The following is a 23,124-nucleotide window of genomic DNA, read 5'->3' on the forward strand; positions in this document are numbered from 1 at the left end:
TTAAAGATGTTTGACTATTACTATTCACAAACTCTTCAAAACTCTTAACTTCCTGATGAAAAAAATGCATGTGATTTAAGGTGAAAGCATTTCTCTTCTTATTAATTTTCACCTGTGATTATATTTCTATAATTAATTAACTTGCTCCAGCAGGAAAATAAAAATGTATGCATTGTACAAAAATTTACTAAGAGAGCTAGGCAGCATTATGGCTGCTGAATATATACCATGTGGCAAAAAAGGGTATAAAAATGCTCTGAAAAATAAAACTTGAGTGCTTATGAAACCAAAAGCCCTTCTAAGCTTTGTTTAACAAAGTCACTATTCTCACATGCAAATTAGAGATTATTTTTCAAATCATTCTTGGTTTGGTTACTACCCCAGATCAGAATAAACTTTCAAAAATTGGGATTCAGTTCTTGGTGAGATAGAATGCTTCTTAGCTAAAGATATAATGCTGTTTTTCAGAACTATGCAGAAATCGGAAAATACCACCCACTAGTCAAATCTAAACTATCTGAATAACTTAAAAAGCTAAGAATGGTTTTGCCATTTTTTAAAATGTTTCATTAATTTTCAAGATATCGCTATGCAACAGACTGTGTCATACAAAGTCTAACGTGTTTACTATGTGGATCTTTATAAAGAAATTCTACTATACCCTAAACTACAAGGGAAAAAAGTCTGTTGTTTGTTTGTTTTCTGAGAAGAGGATTCATTTGTAGAAATGTTATTGTAGAGATATAAACCCTCAGTATTCTACATATTGTAAAAACAAAGTAATCAAAGATATCAAAGTAATAAAAAAAATCAAAGTAATCAAAATGTGGATGGGGGAGCACGAATCCTATTATGTTAAAAAATACAGGAGAGGTGGCGCAAGTGGTAAGGTTTCTGCCTTGCCAGTGCTAGCCTAGGACGAACTCTGGGTTCGTTTCCCACCCCCCCACCCCGTTCCCATATGGTTCCCCAAGCCAGGAGCAATTTCTGAGCACATAGCCAGGAGTAACCCTTGAGTGTCGTTGGGTGTGGCCTAAAAATCAAAAACAAAAACAAAGGAGAAATCAGAAGCACTGGAAAAGAGGTAAGATCTCAATTCTATGGGTCAGGGTGCCTCAACTTAAGGGCTACTATGCCTAAGGCTGGCCACTGCTTGAAACTACATTGTACAGTACAACATATTTAGTGATACCCTTGTACTTTACCCATTTAATACCAATAGTATGTTCCACCCAAAGTTTATACCTACAAAAATGCCTGAAAAGTAATCTAATGTTTACAGAGGGCAAAATTAACACCAGTAGAAAACCACTGCTGAAGGACATTAGCCTTTTGGTTCCACCTTTATTATTAGCAAAAGATATCCATTCCTCAAGCATCTTTATTTAGGCCATATGAGAAATAATAGTAATGAATACAAAACCAGAAACTTTGTCAATCGATGTTGTACAGGAAGCCTAATAATTCTGAATTTAGTAGCTGGGCATAAGAACCAGATCAAACTTACCTAAATCGCTGTGCCTGCTGAGCTAGAGGTCCTGGATACCTTCTGTTTGGAGACTGGTACAGCTGGGAAAGGATGGCCTGATTTGTTTTTTGGCTTGGGTTATTAGCAAACTTTACAGTGATTGGCTCTGTGGCACCAGGAGGTTTCTGGCCATTTAGACCTTTGATAGCTTCTTCTGCCTCAATCCGCTTGTCAAATCGAATAAACCCTACACCCCTTGATATGCCTATGATAGGTATGGGGAAAAGAAAATGAAAGGATAAGGGAGAAGAAAGGATAAATTAATTTTTCCTTTTCAAGAACATACTTTCATCCAAATAAAGCCTCTGCTGCAAAAACATACATTAAAGATTTAACTCAATATCAATTTTCATTAGAATGTCTATTTTTAACATTTTTCTCTTTTATAAAATCTTTACTTAAGCACCATGATTACAAGCATGATTGTAGTTGGGTTTCAGTCACAAATAGAATACCCCTTCACCAGTGCAACATGAGGTAAACTATACAAGTTGAATGTTCATATTACATGCCAAAGACAAGAAGGTAAAGTTTAAAAGCATGTCCATATTTTCTTTTCCTTACTTTCTTCTCTTTGATAATGTCTACAGTATATCTGAGTTGTTTTCAAATTAGGCAGATGAACAAGAAATAAAAACCAAGGGCACACTTTTTGTAATAAGGAAAACAGAATCAGACATTTGATAAAAACTGTATTAAAAGTACATGCAACAATGATAGATATATTTAGCTATATTTCTAAATAAATTCAACTTGAAATATATGAGATACCTATTCAAATTTAAAATATTGCAAAGGATACTAGTATTTTTAAGAAATACGTTCATAGAGAATATTTTGGTTCCCTGATAGTGTGTCTGCTTCTGATTATACTTTAACATATAAATAATATATGCCAATAAAGAGGTAAAAGAGGATCCTAAACTGGAAAATTAATAAAATGGAAATAAAAACTTAAAGCTTTCTTGTTTTAGTAGCACTGCTACTGACTCTAAAATGCTATTCTTTTTTCATGTCTCCACTCTGATAGACAAGAACAGAAAATACGAAGATGGACAAATAACTGTATCATTTGAAAAAAGTTTCCTTCAAACCCAACTCATTTATTTAATTTGTTTTGATTGCCATGATGAGTAGTTAGATGTAAACATTTTCTTAGAAAGCAAAATTGGTATTAGAAGTAACAGCCTGGGACAAATAACTAAAAAAAGTCTAGAATAATCAGGGGTCCTCAAACTTTTTAAACAGGGGGCCAGTTCACTGTCCCTCAAACCACTGGAGGGTCTGACTATAGTAAAAACAAAACTTATGAACAAATTCTTATGCACACTGCATATATCTTATTTTGCAATGAAGAAACAAAACAGATACTAATACAATATGTGGCCCGCGGGCCATAGTTTGAGGACCACTGGCAGATGATTCCAAGCACATAGGTTAAAAAAATAAAATTGAGAAAGTAAGGCTGAGGAAATTCACCAGACCATCATGGTTCATATAAACCTTCAAAGTAAAGAAGGGCTACTATAATACTGTACAAATTCTGTAACTCATAATTTTTTCAAAGTTAGATGAGGCTTATCTTTTGTTTGGCTTGGAGAGCACTTATCTTTTTACCTTTCCTTTTTAAATATATCACTTGCACTTTATTACCACCTGATGGATGAATAACAGAATTGCAAGAATTTGTTTTTAATTTGAAGCTGAGTGAATAATTTTGCCTTGAAATACCTAGGCTTATACAACGAATGTAAAATAACAGCCAACACATCATTTGAGTTACCTACAAACTCCAAGATGGAATAACAGTTGGGATTTAACTCTGCCATGGGAAAGCATTATCTAAACTAGTGGTCCTCAAACTTGGCCATGCATCAAAACTGGAAAAGCTTGGCAAAGTGTTCACCCTTGGAGTATTTACTCATTAGGTTTTGGGTGGAATCCAGTAATAAGGATATTTAGCAATGTTCTACAAGGATGCTGATGCTGCAGGTACAGGACCACACTGAGAATCACTGAATAAACCAGAAATAGATAAGCTATATCTACCTGTGAGCTGACATAACTAACATAGACAAACAATTAAGAGACGGATTCTGGGGCCAGGGGAGAAAACTTTAAACAAAGAAAAACCAAAAAAGGGAGTCATGTTCTCCATGGCTAGAATACATGCTTTGCATGCAAGAAGCCTCAGCACTGCATGATCCTTTAGCACCCACCAAGAGCAACCCCCACACTTTAAAGTACCAGGAAGATAGATTGCCAACTATGGCCAGATACAAAAACAAGGGATATGTTTTATGCCTTACATTTAAATTTTCATTTGTCCTCCTTAAGAATGATTGAGTTAAAAAGCATAAATTATATAAACAAAGTATCCGTTGAAAGCGACAAAAATGTTTTGCCTCATTGCTAGCCTTAGATTTCTACTTAATCCCACTAAAGGTGTATGTGAAACAACACAGATAGCATCTGTAGGCAAGATTATGAAATGCTGCTAAGAGCAAAACCTTATTTTTATAACGTTAGTTTCTCCATAGAGCAGAATCTCCAGGCCATTCTCACAAGCATGCACATGATAGATGACCTGTGTCCCAGCACTCACTTCCTAGAAAGCCAATTATCACTTGAAAAATTAAGAACCCTGCCTACTTTTATTCCATGGTTAATATACCACTTTCCTGGGAGAAAAAAGGCAATGTTGCACAATGCATTTCCAGTGGTAATTATTATTACTATATATGGAGGGAGTAATTTAGGGAATAAGAAGAAAAGAGAAGAAGGGATAGAGAATAATGAAAATAATGACCTATTTTAACCAACAGAGTTCTAATGAGACTTGAATATGTCACTATTATTTCTTGCTATGTTTCACTTATTCAGTAATTCTTAAAAAAACAACTAGCAATTTCACTACAGATATGTAAGTTATTTAAAAAATTCATAATCAAATATATAGTCAGCTTTTCTTTATACTTGGCAAAAGAGCTATTGTACTAAAAAGTTTTAATAATGATATTAGTCATTTCAATTCTACTAAAAGTTATAGTCAGAAAATACACTTTAACATTCAAAATCTCAAATCCTTACATATGCCTATACAAAACAACATGGAACTGGAAAATAGCCTGAACCAATTAACGATTGTCTATGTAATTTTTCCTGGGAGCACTAGCTGCATACTGCTGCATTAAACTATGCTTTTACAAAAATAAAACTGTTTATTAATACTTTATAAGCAGGATGGGGGCTTTTATTACACAGCAGCTTGGAAGCAAAGATTATAGCATCTGTAAATTTATAATAAGCCATGAAACAGGCTTCGAACCTGCACCTTCAGGGTAGAAATAATGCGAACTTGATCACTACACTCCAAAATTTATTTTTATCCATGCATATTTATGTACAATTCCAGCAGAAAATTGCATTTTCTGGCCCACAGATACCATAAATGTATTCTAGAATCAAAGAGAGAATATTTCACAATCTTCCCGTCAGGAAGTATAAAAGACTGTCCAGTATAGTTGCCTACTTACCAGTGACCTGGTCAACAAGAATACGAGAAGTAATGATGCGTCCATACTGTGAAAAAAGTTGTTCCAATTCTTTCTGTGTCATTGTTTTAGGAAGCCCACTGACATACAAATTTGCATCTCTGATAGAAGCTGAACTTGGACGAGCATAGGAAACCTGTGGGGATAGAGTTGTGGGGAAATGAGGATAGGAATAAACATATATGCACACTTAGTTACCTCCCTTCATAAACTTAAGATTTTCATATGAAATGTATAACAAACACTGGTGTTAAGGTGAGCTCAGTTTTAGTTATTTTACTTCTGTAGAAATTCTGAGCAAATGGGAAATGTCATCTTTCTGGGTTGAGAAAGCACTTACCCCAAGGAAGTTAGTATAACTTTTTAAAAGATGCCACAAGAGATGATTAAAAGGTCTTGAGTTTGAGTGTATGTTTTACATAAGGTGATTCAGGGGTTGATCCATAACTCTGTCCCTTGAGTACCATGCACCACTGGGAGCAAATCCCGGAGCATCAACCACTGCGTATGGCCCAAGAAGAAACCAAAAAATTTCAAAGCAGGGGCTGGAGCGGTCAGGCGTCTGCCTTGCCGGCACTAGCCTGTGATGGACCACGGTTTGATTCCCCCCACTCCCCACATCCCATATGGTTCCCCAAGCCAGGAGTGATTTCTATAACCCCTGAGCATCACCAGGTATGACCCCCCAAACAAAACAAAAAGAAATTGTCTTCAAAGCAGACCATTAACTTTCTTTCTACTACTTACAATAATAAGCTGTTCTCAATAAACCCAGCCCTGTAAACTGGAGATTTAGCATCAATCTATGTTTAGGCACTCTAAATTTATCTCACACTCTTCTGTGACCTTTATCAGACTACTCCTATCTCTAGGAATGGTGGTACCTCCGATTTTTTCTAAAATAATTATCATCCTTCAATTTCCTCAAATTTTAATGTAAACAAACAATTTTATATTGTCATCTACTGTTTCTTGTCCACTTATATTTTTTAAGTAAAAGAAAATTAAATTTAGAGAAGTGAGGGGTGTGTGTTGGGGAAAGAAGAGGGCTTTGCAATGGGTGGGGGTGAGGGAAACATGTTCAGGAGAAAAGAGGGAACACAGGGTTTGAAGAAAAAAGCAAGAGACTATTCAAGACAGAACACTGATTTGAAAAACCTTTTTAGTTTGTTTTTGGTTTTGGGCCACACATAGTGATGCTCAGGGATTACTACTGGCTATGCGCTCAGAAATCGCTCCTGGTTTGGGGGACCATATGGAACACTGGGACTCGAACTATGGTCCATCCTAGGTTAGTACATGTAAGGCAAATGAACTACCACTTGCACCACCACTCCAGCCCTTGAAAAACTATTTTTAACCTTGGTTTTCAAATGGTTCATGTCCTTTTATTGACTTTACCTACCATTTTCTGTATCTTTTTTTTAAAGCTTAATATCTCTGAAACACAATATTCAAAATTCTGTAAGAATGGAAGTCAAAATATATCTGAGTAACCAACATTCATATAAATCTGCATGAAAGAAAAAATTTCAGTTTTCTTTCAGGATTGTATCTTCAATACCTTAACAAGATTCAAATGATAGAATACAAGAGAGTAAAGCCAATCAAGCATTGTATCTAGTTGTTCTTGTGGGTTACCAATAGTTTAGTGAGCCACAGAACTTAAAGAGCAGTTCACAGTGCACTGTATCTGTGGTTTTCAGTCTGGTTCACATTCCAATACTATTTGCAAGTGTGAAAAAGGTTGAAAACCACAGCTATTGCTCAGATTATGACAGATCTTGACCTATAACCTAATCTCCACTAATTTTCAGATTGGCTAATGTTCTCACACTATTTCTTTTTTTTTAATGCATTATAATTAGTGTTTTGAGTGTGTTTTAGGAATATAGTTTCAAAATCATTCAAATATGTAATTCTATAATACATCCATCACTAAAGTTCCATCTCACACTATTTCTGACCACATTGCTGCTGACTGAATTCTTAACTCGGGACAAAAATGTCATGATATACCAATCCAAGATCATCATAAATTCTGCAAATGAGTCTAAACTTATAAGTTTTTATTTTATTCATTAGTCTCTATCTTCAATCAAGTTCACTGTTATTACAAAATACAGCCTTTACAACAGAACATCAAATATTTTCTCCATAGTTAAATAATGTTCACAGCTTTTATCACATTTTTAATGGTCAGAATTTATACTAATTTATAAAGGACTTTCACCCCTGCCCCAGCAGTGTTAACATTTAATACTCTTATCCTTTATTAAACAGTTTTTTCATTAGCAAGTGAAAATATGCCTGCTGTTCCAAAGGCTATTATTTGGAAGTAATATTAGCACTGTGTTGTCCACAGACACAGGGGTATGGAATGCTAGTTGGAAGAAGATCAGTAAAATATAAGTAAAAACTAAGAATGAAGGAAAATTTCAAGACAAAGAAATTTAAACAGTACCTCCTCGGGTTGGAGATAGTTCAAAAACCTGAAATTCGATGTCTAGTATGCAGAAGGCCGTAAGTTCAACCTCTGACACTACATTAACTCCCTAGAACTAAAGGTAACCATGGTATAAGCAATTCGGGGAAAGTCCCAAACAAACAACAAATAGAACCTAGCCTTGGAATTTCCATCAGTGGAAAAAGCAGTCACTTTATATACGAACAAATGAAGGCACAATTTACTTGGGCAAGCTATAAATCCCACCACTTGGATTTCCTTGGTATCTAGGACTCCAGGGCTTTATTTCTGTGACAGGAGCTCTCAGCCAGCCAGCTATTTAGTCTGCTCCAAGATGTGTGACTGAAGAGTTCTGTTTATTAAGTATCACTGCCCATGGGCAATAGACGAAGTATCTCTACACTCTCAAACTTAACTATCAGTGACGATAAATAGAGCAGGTAGTAGAAGCAGGTAGCTTCTCCATGAGATCAAGCAAGGTGTAAGGCAGGCTAATAGTGGCTAAAAGGTGTGTGAGTTCAAAATTAGATTCAGTTCATTAAAGGCTCTGTGAAGTTGGAGAGATTCTTTAAGTCTATTGCCACATAATTGCACCTTGTTTTGTGCAGTTATTAGGAATAATTAATGCCTAATCCAACAAAATACTCAATTAGCAGTCTAAAAACCTAGGCAACTATGTAATAAATATTTACTCTTACATGAATCTGAATATGTAGGTAAAAACACAAACTACCAAAGTTAAGAGTAACCTGAGTCCATTACTGTGCTCCAGAATAATTTACTCATGCAGTGACATTCATTGCTTTGTGCATTTCAGAGGCGTGTGGGTGGAGTGTTTTAGAAGTCATCCTAAAATATATTTAGGAAAATAGGTTTATATTTAGTGCTTATATAAAAGCTTTGAAAACATACTTGGGTCAGTTACTTTATCTGCCTCCAATCTACCGCTCTCTCCTCCACCATCACCACGTCCCTTCAGTGTCTGATCACTGGCATTAGTCCCAAGTCTGTGTAGATTACATTTCCTTATTTCAGGATCATTGAAATTCTCGAGAAAAGATAAGAGTCTCTCTCTGTTTCTCTGTCTCTCTCTGTCTCTCTGTCTCTCTCTCTCTCTCTCTCACACACACACACACACTTAATTTCTAGAAGCAGTAAATGAAATTTTCTAAAAGCTTGCATTTGATATTCAGACTAATCAATCCAAAGTCCACACCATGTCTTCTTACTTTCACCTTTCCTTGCCATCAGAACCCAAATAAAAGCTGTAAGGCTGGGGCCAGTGAGGTGGCGCTAGAGGTAAGGTGTCTGCCTTGCAAGCGCTAGCCAAGGAAGGACCACGGTCCCCCATATGGTCCCCCCAAGGCAGGGGCAATTTCTGATCACTTAGCCAGGAGTAACCCCTGAGCATCAAATGGATGTGGCCCAAAACAACAACAACAACAACAACACACACACACACACACACACACACACACACACACACACAAACAGATGTAAGGCAAATTCTACCCTGTTGAATTGCTGGGTCCTACCCTACTTAGTATTCATTCTTCATCCTAATGTGTGATATGGTGATTGGATTACTGGGTCCCTCCCTACTTAGTATTCCTTCTCTGTCCTAGGGTGTGGTCTGGTTCTTGCTAATAAATGCCAGGGTTCTAGTAAGGCAGGGGCTCATTCTTTTTTTTGGTTTTTGGGCCACACCTGGCGGTGCTCAGGGGTTACTCCTGGCTGTCTGCTCAGAAGTAGCTCCTGGCAGGCACGGGGGACCATATGGGACACCGGGATTCGAACCAACCACCTTTGGTCCTGGATTGGCTGCTTGCAAGGCAAACGCCGCTGTGCTATCTCTCCAGGCCCAGGGGCTCATTCTTCAGTCATCCTCCACTAAACTGCTTTCCTTCTTAGGAGCAGAAGGCTTGAGCATTGGAATTCCTGAATCCCTTCTTGCACCTTTCACTGTCTGGATTATTTCCTGCGTCTCTCCAGGTCCTAGTTTTAGAGCCTGAGGTTTTCATCTCACTATCCTTTCCTCTTGTTCTTTTTACTGATGGTTCCCCATGTGGGCTTATGTTAACAAGTCTGCTTCATATTTCTACAGATGAATAAATATAAACTTTTTCCATAACAATTATTTTCATGTCATTTCCCCTTATCCTATACCTAATTAAAACAAATCTGCCAAATAATATAATTTTCATCAAATTAATTCATAATTAACATATTAATTATAACAATATATTTTATACAATATATTGATATATTAATTATAATATTATATTGATTTATTAAATTAATAATGTAAAGAGACCACAAGAGTATATGATGGATTGATTTCTAAATAGCATCAATAATCAGGGCTCTCATACAAACAAAAAAAAACTGTCAGAAGCTACATATGACCCTGTCCATCCATCTGTCCCTCATCCTATGCTATTCTGACAGCAATTAAGCCAGTTATGTCAGTCCTCCAAGATAAAAAAAACAAATCTGTTAAGTTTCAACTAGTTTGTCAGATAACTGGTCCCCATCAGCAGAGGCAAAACAGAGGTGACTAGATTAGATATGATTCAGGTTGGTAACAAATTGGCTTTCATTGAATTTCCATTTAGTAACTTACACTATGCTACATTTGCTAAGGAATTTCAAATAGTGTTTTTCGTTTGTACCTCACAGCAGCTGTGGAAGTAGGTAGAGCATATTAGTATTTTATAAATAGTAAAACACAGAGTAAATAACATACCTTAGGTTATGTAAAAAACAAGTATAAATTCTGGATCCAAATTCTGATCTTCTAACCCCATATTCTTGTATTCCTGTCCACTTTTTTCTTTTAAATGCACACTGTAAGTAAATAGGCTAGCTGGTATACCTGCTCTAAAAGTTTAGAAATCTTAATCTTGGTTGTTTAAAATATCCAAAACAAACCCCAGTAATTCTGAATACAGAGAGAAAATAATAGCATTAAGGCACTGACAGAAATTTACAAGAAAAAAAATCTAATCCCATCAAAAAATGGGGAGAAGAAATGGACAGACACTTTGACAAAAAAGAAATAGAAATGGCCAAAAGACACATGAAAAAATGCTCCACATCACTAATCATCAGGGAGATGCAAATCCAAACAACTATGAGGTACCACCTCACACCCCAGAGATTGGCACACATCATAAAGAATGAGAACAAGCAGTGTTGGCGGGGATGCGGAGAGAAAGGAACTCTTATCCACTGCTGGTGGGAATGCCATCTAGTTCAACCTTTATGGAAAGCAATATGGAGATTCCTCCAAAAACTGGAAATCAAGCTCCCATATGACCCAGCTATACCACTCCTAGGAATATACCCTAGGAACACAAAAATACAATACAAAAATCCCTTCCTTACACCTGTATTCATTGCAGCACTATTTACCATAGCAAGACTCTGGAAACAGCCAAGATACCCTTCAACAGATGAATGGCTAAAGAAACTATGGTACATATACACAATGGAATATTATGCAGCTGTCAGGAGAGATGAAGTCATAAAATTTTCCTATACATGGATGTACATGGAATCTATTATGCTGAGTTAAATAAGTCAGAGAGAGAGAGAGAGAGAGAAGAGAGAGAAGAGAGAGAAGAGAGAGAGAGAGAAGAGAGAGAAGAGAGAGAAGAGAGAGAGAGAGAGAGAGAGAGAGAGAGAGAGAGAGAGAGAGAGAGAGAGAAATGCAGAATGGTCTCACTCATCTATGGGTTTTAAGAAAAATGAAAGACATTCTTGCAATAACAACTTTCAGACACGGAAGGAAAAGAGCTGGAAGTAACAGCTCACCTCATGAAGCTCATCACAAACAGGGATGAGTTTAGTTAGAGAAATAACAACGTTTTGAACTATCCTAATAATGAGAATGTATGAGGGAAATAGAAAGCCTGTCTAGATTACAGGCGGGGTTGGGTGGGGAGGAGGGAGATTTGGGACATTGGTGATGGGAATGTTGCACTGGTGATGGGTGGTGTTCTTTACATGACTGAAACCCAAATACAATCATGTATGTAATCAACGTGTTTAAATAAAAAAAAAAGAAAGAAAAAAAAAGAAAGAAAATGATTTCATTTTCTATTCTTTTTTTAAATGTGACTCAACCCTAGATCCCCACTAAAAAAATGAGGCTTATTCTTCAAGTCTGTTTTCCCTTGAACACAGATCTTGTTTGTTCATCTCTGTCATGCTTTGCTTCCTTGTTATTTCAAGTAATTGTTTGTTCTTGAACTTGTATTCTTTTCCTTCTCCTGCTAACATCTTAAGTTTAATTCAATAAAAACTATATTGATTCACTTAAAAAAGATGAGTGACCTCTCGTGAGAACTAGAATTAGCCTTCACAGAAACTGTATGCCATCACTTGTATACACCAAGAAATCAGTTCACTTTTTAATTCTTAGAATGTAATGGAGACAAGTAGTATCCTACTATCTACTTCCAGAAAATAAAGCATTGAAGGCAACTCTACACCCATACCTATGTTCCATGTATCACCCTTATTTCTTTATTATTATGTAACTGGAACGAAGCAGTCCCTCTCAGTTCACTTTCCTTACTCTACTAGAGATATGTTATTGGGTTCTTTGCAGAAAAAAAAGAAAATATTTACGGCTTATACTTCAAATCAGTTCAAGTAGTTCAAATTAGTTTCCAGACCAAATTTGTTTCTGGCAATCAGTGATCTCCATTCTTATATTTTAGCACCTTTGAAGCTTAGCACATTGGAAGCTTGTGTAGATATTGTGCTTTAATTTCCATGAGAGAACCATTCAGGTTTTCTTAAACTCCAAAGTATGTCTTTGTGGTTTATCAAGACCAAAATTCCTTGGAGAAAACCCAAGAGACAGTTTTGCATTTCATGAAAATCTCTGTGTTAGTAATAGTTCAGTACAACAAACCTTTAGCATATGTCCTTATTGGGGCCAAAACAGTTTCCTATCCAAGTGAAATCTATTATCCAATATACATTCACTGAATTTATAGGTTCATATTTCACAACCACGTAAAACAAGTGAATAAAGACAAGGTTATGAAATGTCAAAACTACTAAGTGAAGGGTCTAATTTAAGAGGCAGCCAGAGAGTCTGCAATTTAAATATTAAAAGATGATACAAGGGAGTAGTACAACACTGAACACTAATCTACTCCAAGGATAGCAATTTAAAACTCAGGTTTATTCTGAAATTTCTCACAACCCTACCAGTGATATAAAAAACAAAGACAAGCAATACTTAGATTACTTTAGGGAAAGGAAAAGAAGGAAGTTAGAATTATCAGGCAAATAAATGCTCTAATCAAAGGTTTCTCAATTTGTTCTGTATAAATGAAACAAGACCAGAAAAGAAGAATTAAAAGTAGAATTATCAATGTAATGAGGTTAAAAAAAAACAGAACAGTTTTGAAGACAGTATTTTCTTAGTAATTAAAAATACATTTCTTCATCAATAACTGATCTAATTAAACATTAAATATTCAATAACAAGTAACACATAAACTAAAAATAGGCTATAAAACATAAGTTAATAAAAAATAAGGCCTAAAAATATCTTCTGGGTAAAAATTTATTATACATACAAAATAAGATTTTCATCACCACTACAATATTTTCAACACAAGTTTATTTAAATGTTTTGTTTAAAAATACAACTGCTCTTATTTCTGATTCATCAGTGACAGCAATTGTCATTACAACTTTAAGTTCTAGAAATGAACATAGCAATTCCTTCTTCATAAAACTATGGACATTTGAAAAATCTCTCACAGGATAAAAAAAATCATTCTTGAGAAACTTCTATCCTTTGTCAATTCCTGATCTAGAAGTAAAATCCTTAAACCTAAAAGACACTTGACACTTCAGAGTTTTGAAGAGCTCCATTTGTCTCCTAGACTGAAAGGAGTAGACAAGGTTACAGTCACACCTATTCAAACAGAGCTAATTGCTGTTCATATCCAAACACTGAGTTTTGATGGGTCTGTCTGAAAAAAACACTACTACAAAATATATGTTAGTGTTGCTGTAACAGTTGCAAAGGTCTTATGACAGGCCCTGACTTTATAAATAGGTGTCACACTAGATTCTCCAAAAGAGCTCAGAAATACATAAACAGACATAATCCCTAAAAAGTCAGGCACAGAGATAACCATTCACTGGAAAAAAAAAAAAAAAAAAACCCTACACTTTAAGTCCACTGTAAATACAATGCCCTACCAGGAACAGGTCTCAAACACTCATCGAAGTCTATACATACAAACATAATACATTCATACATACATACCACAATCCAAGATGAAGTCTTGTATAAGGACAAAGACATTTCATAAATGTTTAAAACCTGAGAAGAAAGCTTACAAAAAAAAAAAAACACTAGTAAGAAATAAAAGATTAGTTCTAGCAAGATTAGTGCTAGCAAAGGTGTTAAAGCTGAAGTATAATCCCACCTATCCAGGTTTAGAAAAAAGTATTAAAGATTAGTGCTGTTCCCTTTTGTAGGTATTCCAAACACAGATAATTTAGAAAATTGCATCAATGGAAAATAAAAGGCTCAAATTTTACTGACATTGGATTTGTTGAGTACTTAGTCCATTAAAACATTAACATTTTAATAAGACAGAAATTTGGTAATACTATGAGAAATATTTGATGCTTTAAACTCCCCAGGACTCCCTAAAGCTTTAAGTATTTTGGTCTCATGTTCATGGCACTTGTCTATCTTTGCTACATAAAGACATACAACTTAGAGCCAGAGAGAAGAAACCTGATAAGATAAAAAACCCTACAACAAATGTGGTCCACTGACCACCTCCAAGACTGATCCCCTAAGCGCAGCCTGATATAGTCCCAAACCAAAAATACAAAAAGCTACAAATTTCAGTAGTTCTGGAAGATTTCTGCTCTGAAAGATTTCTGGTTTTTAATCCCTTTGCTACTATGAACTCTTTCTTCTACTCATCTATATTTTAGTCATCTCAAACTGCATAGTATCATCTAGTCTAGTGGTGAGTCTATTTATTACCTAGTCTCTGTTCTTGGAATGAAATTTACTCTTGAATGCTGATGTATTAAGTATATTTCATACTCTGCCTTTTTAACTGGCTTAACATCTTAAAATTAGAACCTTATCTACATCTATTTTGTAAATCAAGTTAACCTACCCTGTGTTTATGGTAATGAAAATGATTTGGTCTGAGTTTTGTATTGGGAGAGGGAGAAGACTGCATGAGCTCAGGGAGTGCTCCTGGATCTCTGTTCAGGGATCATTCCTTGCAGTGCTGGGGATACAAGCAGCATTGAGAACAGTAATAGGACTATAGGTTTAGATGGTCAGCATCTTAATCCTGTACCTATCTCTTATCAAAATAAAAAAATCATATTCATAAATGACTTAGAGGTTTTATTTATGAAATCCTATCTAATAAAGTTAGCAGAGAGGCCAGAATACTAGAACAGCAGGTAAGTCATTTGCTTTGCAGGATTGCCAACCTGAATTTTTCTATCCCCAGCTTCCTATATGGTTCCCAAGCCTTCAAGGAATAAGTCAAGTACCTTATATTATTGAATCAAGATAGATAAATATCATTTTAATTACAAAATGTTTTTAACTGGAATTATAAAACTGATAGTCATTTGATCTAAGTGGAGTATTTTTGGTGTGGCCCTCCACCAAAAATAAAACCAGAAAAAAAAAGTGAAGACATATTTTGAAATTTAATCATTCAAATCCTTAGAGGAAACATAATTTTTGAGAACAATATCTTGGTAAACTGCAAGAATATTCTTAATATTCTTAATGGGGGGGGGGCAAAAAGTAAAACATATCATCTATTTCTTTTGAAAAGATGTAAATGAAGACAAAGGTAAAGTGACTTGTTGGAAGATACAAAAAAATTTCAAATGTTTCATACAATAAAATTAGTGAAACAATGAGCAGACTTTTTACAAGAATTCAGAAGAGAAATATAGGAAAGTAAGAACATTAGGTTTGCTATATTTTATCTTATATACACTTAAGGATGTCTAAAACTGATCAAAATGAGTCTTTCTCAAAATAACCTTTATTCACTAATCACGTCTGAAACTTTGAAGATGTCTGAGAATCACCTAAGTGGTAAGAAGATAAGGTGCTTTAAAGAAAATTAAACTGGATCAGATCAATACTACAGAGGGTACAGCACTTGTCTTTCATGTGGACAACCTGGGTTCAATCTCCGACATCCCATATGAACACAGTTGGCTGCTGCCCTTCAACAAAAACAAAAACAAAACAATAAAAAATTTAAAAAATTGGGCCCGGAGAGATAGCACAGCAGCGTTTGCCTTGCAAGCAGCCGATCCAGGACCAAAGGTGGTTGGTTCAAATCCCGGTGTCCCATATGGTCCCCCCGTGACTGCCAGGAGCTATTTCTGAGCAGACAGCCAGGAGTAACCCCTGAGCACCGCCAGGTGTGGCCCCAAAACCAAAAAAAAAAAAAATTAAAAAAAATTAACAAAAATAATAAAATTAGGAAATTTGAGACTAGTATTTTAAACTGATTAAACTAAAATAGGCCTACATAGTAGGTTCTTCATGATAATTTATCTTTAATTAGATACCATTTGAACAGTAAGAAAAAAATAGCAACTATTTTTATATTAGTTATTTTATATTAGAGATCTCAGAGCATATCATGTTCATTTTAGTGAAAACCATGAAATAAAAATCAAAGCAGTTGATTGTTATGTTCAATTTACAGCTGAAGCAAAAATAAGTAAAGTACTTGTAATTCATACACTAGAAAATTAACAAAAGATTTCCTTTTTAACATATCTTAAAGAGCCTCTAAAAATATACAATGATTTTATTTAATTCTTGCCCAAACAGCTCTACCTATATATCAATTAAAGTTCAAACAGGCTCTCCCGAAAAATACATATTTTTAAACTCAAGTATTATAGTTGATAGAAAACATCTGCTCTTTTACTGCTGTTTCTACTGAGCCACACAAGGACTCTTATACTAGTAAAGGCAAATTGAAAGTTCATGATAAAGATATTCCTAAAATGCAATTTAAGCCACTAAATGCCAAATTCATAAAGATCTCTGTGTGTAAAGATGATAGAAAAAGAAAAGTAGAGCAATTATATGTATATGGCATCTGAAGTGGTAGATAAATTATTCACTACTGCAGTGGAGGTGGGTTAGTCATTCCAAGATGTAAACAAATTCACCAAACAAATTTTGTGCCCACATCTATATTCTGTTCCATATATTCACCTACATTATAAAACTTTTAGGAAGTGTTTACATTCACTAAAGTAGCAGGGGACAGGGAGCAGAAAAGACTTTTAGCTGTAACCACCAGATTTCATTTTATACTTCACCCTTACCCCATTCGGAAGGTTTCAGTAATGATTAAGAAATCAAGCTGCTTACACTGAAAATAAAGTTGGGGCCACAAATTGTTGGCATGCAGGCAGCCCCGGTTCTATCTCTGAAACTGCATGGCCCTCTGAGTACCACAGGGAATGAACCCCAAATTCAGAACTGGGAACAGCCCATGAGAACTGCCAGATTTGGTCCCCAAACAAAAATGAAAAATGAGTCATGGGGCCGGAGTGGTGGCACAAGCGGTAGGGCATTTGTCTTGTACATGCTAAACTAGGACAGATCTCAGCTCGATCCCCCCAGCATCCCATATGGTCTCCCAAGCCCCCAAGCCAGGAGTTATTTCTGAGCACATAGCCAGAAGTAACACCTGAGCGTCAGCGGGTGTGCCTCCAAAACCAAAAACAAAACAAAAAAAATGTAGTCAGAGTTTATTTAGGTACATAATCTATAAAATAAATAAATAAATAAAATGAATAGGTTATTGGGGCAAACTCCAGATACTATGTACTAGGTCAAAATTTTTTAAAAAGATATGAAAATGTACTCACTAATTTTGAAGTTCTATTACAGTAAAACATATCACAGACTAACCAAAAACCATATATTAATGTGTGTAGTAAAGATACCCAAACAGAGTAAAAAAACAACAGGAAATTAAAGTCATAGAGCTTAGTCCAAATTTTGACTGATGGTTAAAAGTTAAATAACTCTAAAATACTTACTTTAGGTCCTTTGACCTTTATTTCGTTATTTGTATTTATTTAATGATAATACTTAACTCAGAGACCATATATGAAATGGAATATAAATAAAATATAAAAAGCTACTATCTCAGAGATAAAAGACTTCCTATATTCACAAAACTGTATAAAATAAAAAAATGTAGAAAATTGACAGCCCATAAAACTTACTAAATATTTACTATGTACCAGCAATGCTGTGGGTAAAATGTATGGATTAATTCCATGATGCACAGAAATGTGTAGCATCTCAAAGGAGAATAAAAATCCTCAATTACTTTTTTAGGAGGGGTTATACCTGCTCAAACAACCTTTTTTTGTTTTCATATTCACTGAAACACTGTAAGATAAATTGGCCTACAGATACACTACTCTTCCATTTCTGAGAAAGTTAATCTCCTGAGTAATGAATTCCCTTCAAGAATTCCTTCAAGTAAAGATTCCTTCAAGATTATCAAACTTAACTCCATATTATTAAAATTTATTAAATGATATCAACAAAAGCCACATGATCAAAATATGTGCCCTAACTTACCTTTAAAAAATTATAGCTGGGACCAAGAAGAAAGCACAGGAGTCCTTGCCTTACATGTTTCCAAGTGCAGTTGGATCTCTCACACTGCATGGATACTCTGGGAACAGCCCAGGAAAATCAATGCAGGAAGTAATCCCACACCCATTAACATAAAATGTATGTAGTATAGGCTCAACTAACAGAAGTCATCATCCAAATATTTAAATGCTGACTTAAAATTTAATCTAGTATAAATGAACCAGAGCTATATAGGAAAATGTAAAGACTCATAAAGCCAACATTGATGAATTACATTTCCTTGGGTGTGTGGGGAGGAGAGAGCAAGAATCAAGAGAAAATAATACATAAAGACACAGGCAGGCTAAAAGACAATATGGAGAAAATATCACATAAAAGGGTAGCAAGAGTTATATCTTCATTTATTATAGAAAAGAAATAGAAGCACAAAAATCATCACATCCTTCATCCATCCAATCTTTAATGAATAATATACTGGGCAGTAACTTCTAAAATACTGATTTTCAAGTTTTAGAACAATGAAAAGAATTATATGTAATCAAATTCTAATAAACAATATAAAGAAGCCTCATCAATCAGAAATATAGGGGAAAGTTCTCTTTGAGGTACTCTGTAGAAAAAGATCCTTACTTTCATAAGAAGAGTAGTAATATGAAGTGAAAGAAAATAGCTTTAATAGCTCAATAAAACTTGCTAAATACAGTATATATGAAAATAGAGAGAAAACTAAACTGAATACCTTATACAAGAGATAAGTATTATTAGTATAGTCTGAATGAAGAGCCCAAATAAGCCAAAATTAAAATTTCTTTAGGACAATTAAAAACACTAGAGAGGGTTCTAGAAACCAGGGTGCAGTTTTTAAGAGACAGAAATGAAGATCTGAATAACTGTGTATGTTCAGGTCACATCATAAGCTTTTCCATAAAGTAGGTGAAGAGTAGAGTTAAAATCAGTGTGTGAAGCAATAAATAGAATCTAATTTAAATATGATCTACGAATTTTCTTCTGTTCTATAAAAGAAAACTGTCCCAATGTGATTAGGTCATCTATTTATCCTTGACCTAATTATACATAAAGTAATAAAAATATGATCCCATTGTGTATATAGTATATTCTCCACAGAAATCTAAAGTTAGTAGTATTTGTAAATATAATAAATGACACATAGAGATCACCTTTGATCTCTGTGAAATAAAAATAATGTGAAAAAAAAATAATGTGAAAAAAGATTAGGAAGTAATCTACCTAAAATTCAGCCAAAGTTCCTATAGGTCTTCACTTAAAAATGGTTAAATATGAAATTTAAAACAAGGTATTAAGTTCCCTACTAACCACTTCAATAGACAGACATTAGTTGGTAGAATAAAATACACTTTCTAGCCTTGAATTAAATGTTTCTTCCCCCAAAGTACATGTTACATAAAGACCTAGGAGACTTTACATATTTCCTCACATATAATTATATTTTCTATACTATCAACACAAATGGGATCATTATATTTTTTACTGTATGTATAAGTAGGTCAAGGACAAATAGATGACCTAATCATGTACATGACTTTGTAATAGTTTATCACTACTGAAAACCATTGTGGAGGCTGAAAAGCCAGTGACATATCCATTTTCATTGTACTTTAAACTCACATATTATACACCCAAATAATAGTCCTATAAAATAAATACAACCTCTGAGACGACAACAGTGACACCAAGATTCCTTGATCATATTTTAACATTAAGACTTACTGGTCCTCAAAACTGGTCCTGCAAATTCAGTATTAGACATTTCCTATTCAGTACTATATAGTCCTTTAAGGATGAAATAATCACTGTGTGTGTATCCATATGTGATGTGATGTGTGTGTGTGTGTATGCATATGTGATTGGATAATCCTGCAATGTAGAGAATCTATCACAAGGACTGTAAATGAAGGGCAAGTGCTCACAATCACTAAGCCACATTCTAGACAAAGGTGAAATAGTCACTACCAAAATCTTTAATTTCCTTTAAAGAAAACCCCTCAGATTTCCAAACAAAAATTTCTAACACAAAAATCTTTCTTTTCAAACAATATCTTATTTAAGCAACTCACCTGGAAACACTTGTTTTGGTGGTAAAAACAGCCTGCAATAAATTCCTACTTAAAAATAAGCCACAATAGTCAAGAGTTAGTATTTTTAGGTCTGAATTGACCGATACCAAATCCTAGCTAGAATCTAGGATATATGTGTGCCCATACAAGTACTGAATATTAGGAAACTAACTCCCTTTCAAGGGCAATCTATCTTTGGCAAGGCTCAAGCCATAAACTATATATATTCCCATTTTTTTTAGAGTACTAACAAGGAATACTTTGAATTGCCTATATAAAATCTTTTAAACAGGTTCAGATGGAAGTTTGTGTGTGAAACATATAGAGATAAACAGAGAATAAAGAGTAAAAGGCTAATTCAAATGTAATTCTCATCAGTGCCAAAGAAAGTCTGTATTTCTATATGATTTGTTAGTTTCAAGGGAATAACCCTTGGAATATTAATATTTTGTAACTTGAAACCAACCAAAATATTTTTATCTCAACATGACTAGACACTAGAGAATAATCACTGAGAAAGCTTTTTGAATTGAACTTATTTGCAGAACTTAGAGTCACTCAAAGCAATCCCTCACTCTCCAAATATCTAGTAGACATCTGAGCTATAACATTCCCCCAAACAGCATTAACAAAAAGTAATAAACATATTCCTTAAGCCTTTTGTATGACAGTTGTGACCATTTTTAGGAGGGTTTTACAAAAAAAATTAATAACTTTTAACTGTACAAATTGAAGAAACAATATTATTGCCACATATCATTCTTCCAGAAATTTAAAAAGGCAGTAAGGAGAGGAAATCCTCTTTACCTTAGTTGCAAGACAAAGTATTCTGCTTCTGATGCTTGGAAGTACCTTGCTTTATACACACCTTGAGAATCTAGTCCTACGGTATTTAATTACACTGTCGGGAGCATAGAATGATCTGGCACTGTGCCCTTTCCCTCAATCTAGCTGATTGATAGCATCAATAACATTCACTGGCTGTAATTAAACCATCAAACAGTATCCTTTGCAACTTGCTAGATCAATGTTCTTCAAGACTCAAAGAACAAAGTACAAAGGTGAGAGAGGTGTTTTTAGCCTTCACCTTCACAGTTCATTTGACTTAGTACGCCAGAATAGTCTATGGACAATTTTCACAGTTCCCCCAAGACACTAGTTAATAAAGAACACTCTAATGCCCAAACTCCTGTAAGTTGGTGTCAATTACTTATTAATCCATTTCTGTATTTCTGGGCAGAATGGAGACTTTCCACACCTATCCCTACAGTTTGGTGACAAAATTTAATATATAGGTACCAAGACAGTATACAGTATTTTAGGGGGAAGACTTTAAATCACATTTGGCACTGTTTGAAAGACTGCTCCTAGCAAAGGGGAGCCATGAAGTGCCAGGAGTGGGCCAGGTGGCCACAATCAAAGCAAATGCTTAAACTGCTCAAAGCCCCAATATTTCTCATTTAAAAAAAAAATCAAAGAAATCATAGAAAAGAGTTCTTATAATAGCCAGCAAGGTGGCACTAGAGGTAAGGTGCCTGCCTTGCAAGCGCTAGCCAAGCAAGGACAGCGGTTCAATCCCCGGCATCCCATATGGTCCCCCCAAGCCAGGGGCGATTTCTGAGCGCTTAGCCAGGAGTAACCCCTGAGCATCAAATGGGTGTGTCCCGAAAAAACAACAACAACAACAAAAAGTTCTTATAATAAAAGACAAAATTTCCATTTATTCAAGTTCTGAAATATCCTGATATTGGGACTGTGGTAGCTGGGTGTAAATATGGAACTATAAGTATTAGACAGATTTATTATTGAATTATGAAAGCTTATTATAAAAATTATATTTGTAGAACACTGAATTTTTTTTGTAGGGAGACCCTTGGAAGGGAGGGTGGGAGAAGAAAGAAAAAAAAGGAAGGAAGGAAGGAAGGAAGGAAGGAAGGAAGGAAGGAAGGAAGGAAGGAAGGAAGGAAGGAAGGAAGGAAGGAAGGAAGGAAGGAAGGAAGGAAGGAAGGAAGGAAGGAAGGAAGGAAGGAAGGAAGGAAGGAAGGAAGGGGGAGGGATGAACAGAACACTGAATTTTAAACAAGAACTAAAATGTTTCTTGAAAATAAAAAGAAGCTAAATATACTGATCACCAGCATCTCATATGTAAAATATCTGGATGACAAACTAGCCCACAGTGACAATATTTGCCTGCAGATTTGGGTTTTGTTTTGTTTGGGGCCACACTTGGTGATATTGAGGGGTTACTCTTTACTCTACACTCAGGAATGCTCTTCACTGGCAGTGCTCTGGGGATTACATGGGATATTGCAACTGAACCTGGGTAGGTCATGTGCAAAGCAAGTGCCTTATTCACATTGTATTATCTCCCTGGACCCAAGCATATTTGTTTTTGTAATTGTGAGTGATAGTAGACCTTACATGTGACCAATGTGGGCATCTCACATGGTCCCCCAAGCACTATAAGGAGTGATTCCTGACACAAAGCCAAGTGCATCACCAGGTGTGGCCCAAAGCAAACAAATAAAATATAAAACCACAAAGCTACCTGGATGCAAATCCATAAGGGCCAATATACAACTATTCTGAGATCAAATTATCACCTATCAGAAATCACCTGTGTTAGTGCCACAGCTCTATTATAGTGAGTAAAGCAATTGTCATTCATGTAGTTCAGTCTCAGGCACCCCATATGGTCCCCTGAACACAAACAGTCGTGATTTCTGACTGCAAAGCCATCCAGAAATAAACTCTAATCATTGCCAGGTATTGCCTCAAAATGTTTAAAATCCAAA

At 35.2% G+C, this 23,124-nt stretch overlaps 1 protein-coding gene across 5 annotated transcripts in view; it reads right to left on the reverse strand.

Annotated features, from left to right (window-relative positions):
- The window catches only part of ELAVL2 (ELAV like RNA binding protein 2), a 191,778-nt gene that overhangs the window by 11,163 nt on the left and 157,491 nt on the right, over window positions 1–23,124 (reverse strand). For all 5 annotated transcript variants that reach the window (XM_049769377.1, XM_049769380.1, XM_049769378.1 and 2 more), the window contains 2 exons: window positions 5,065–5,218; window positions 1,508–1,733 (listed from right to left, as the gene is read on the reverse strand). In XM_049769377.1, coding sequence (XP_049625334.1) covers window positions 1,508–1,733; window positions 5,065–5,218 — 380 coding nt within the window. The remainder of the gene's footprint in view (window positions 1–1,507; window positions 1,734–5,064; window positions 5,219–23,124) is intronic.

This window comes from Suncus etruscus, chromosome 1 (genome assembly GCF_024139225.1).
Source record: "Suncus etruscus isolate mSunEtr1 chromosome 1, mSunEtr1.pri.cur, whole genome shotgun sequence".
Classification (NCBI taxonomy): domain Eukaryota; kingdom Metazoa; phylum Chordata; class Mammalia; order Eulipotyphla; family Soricidae; genus Suncus; species Suncus etruscus.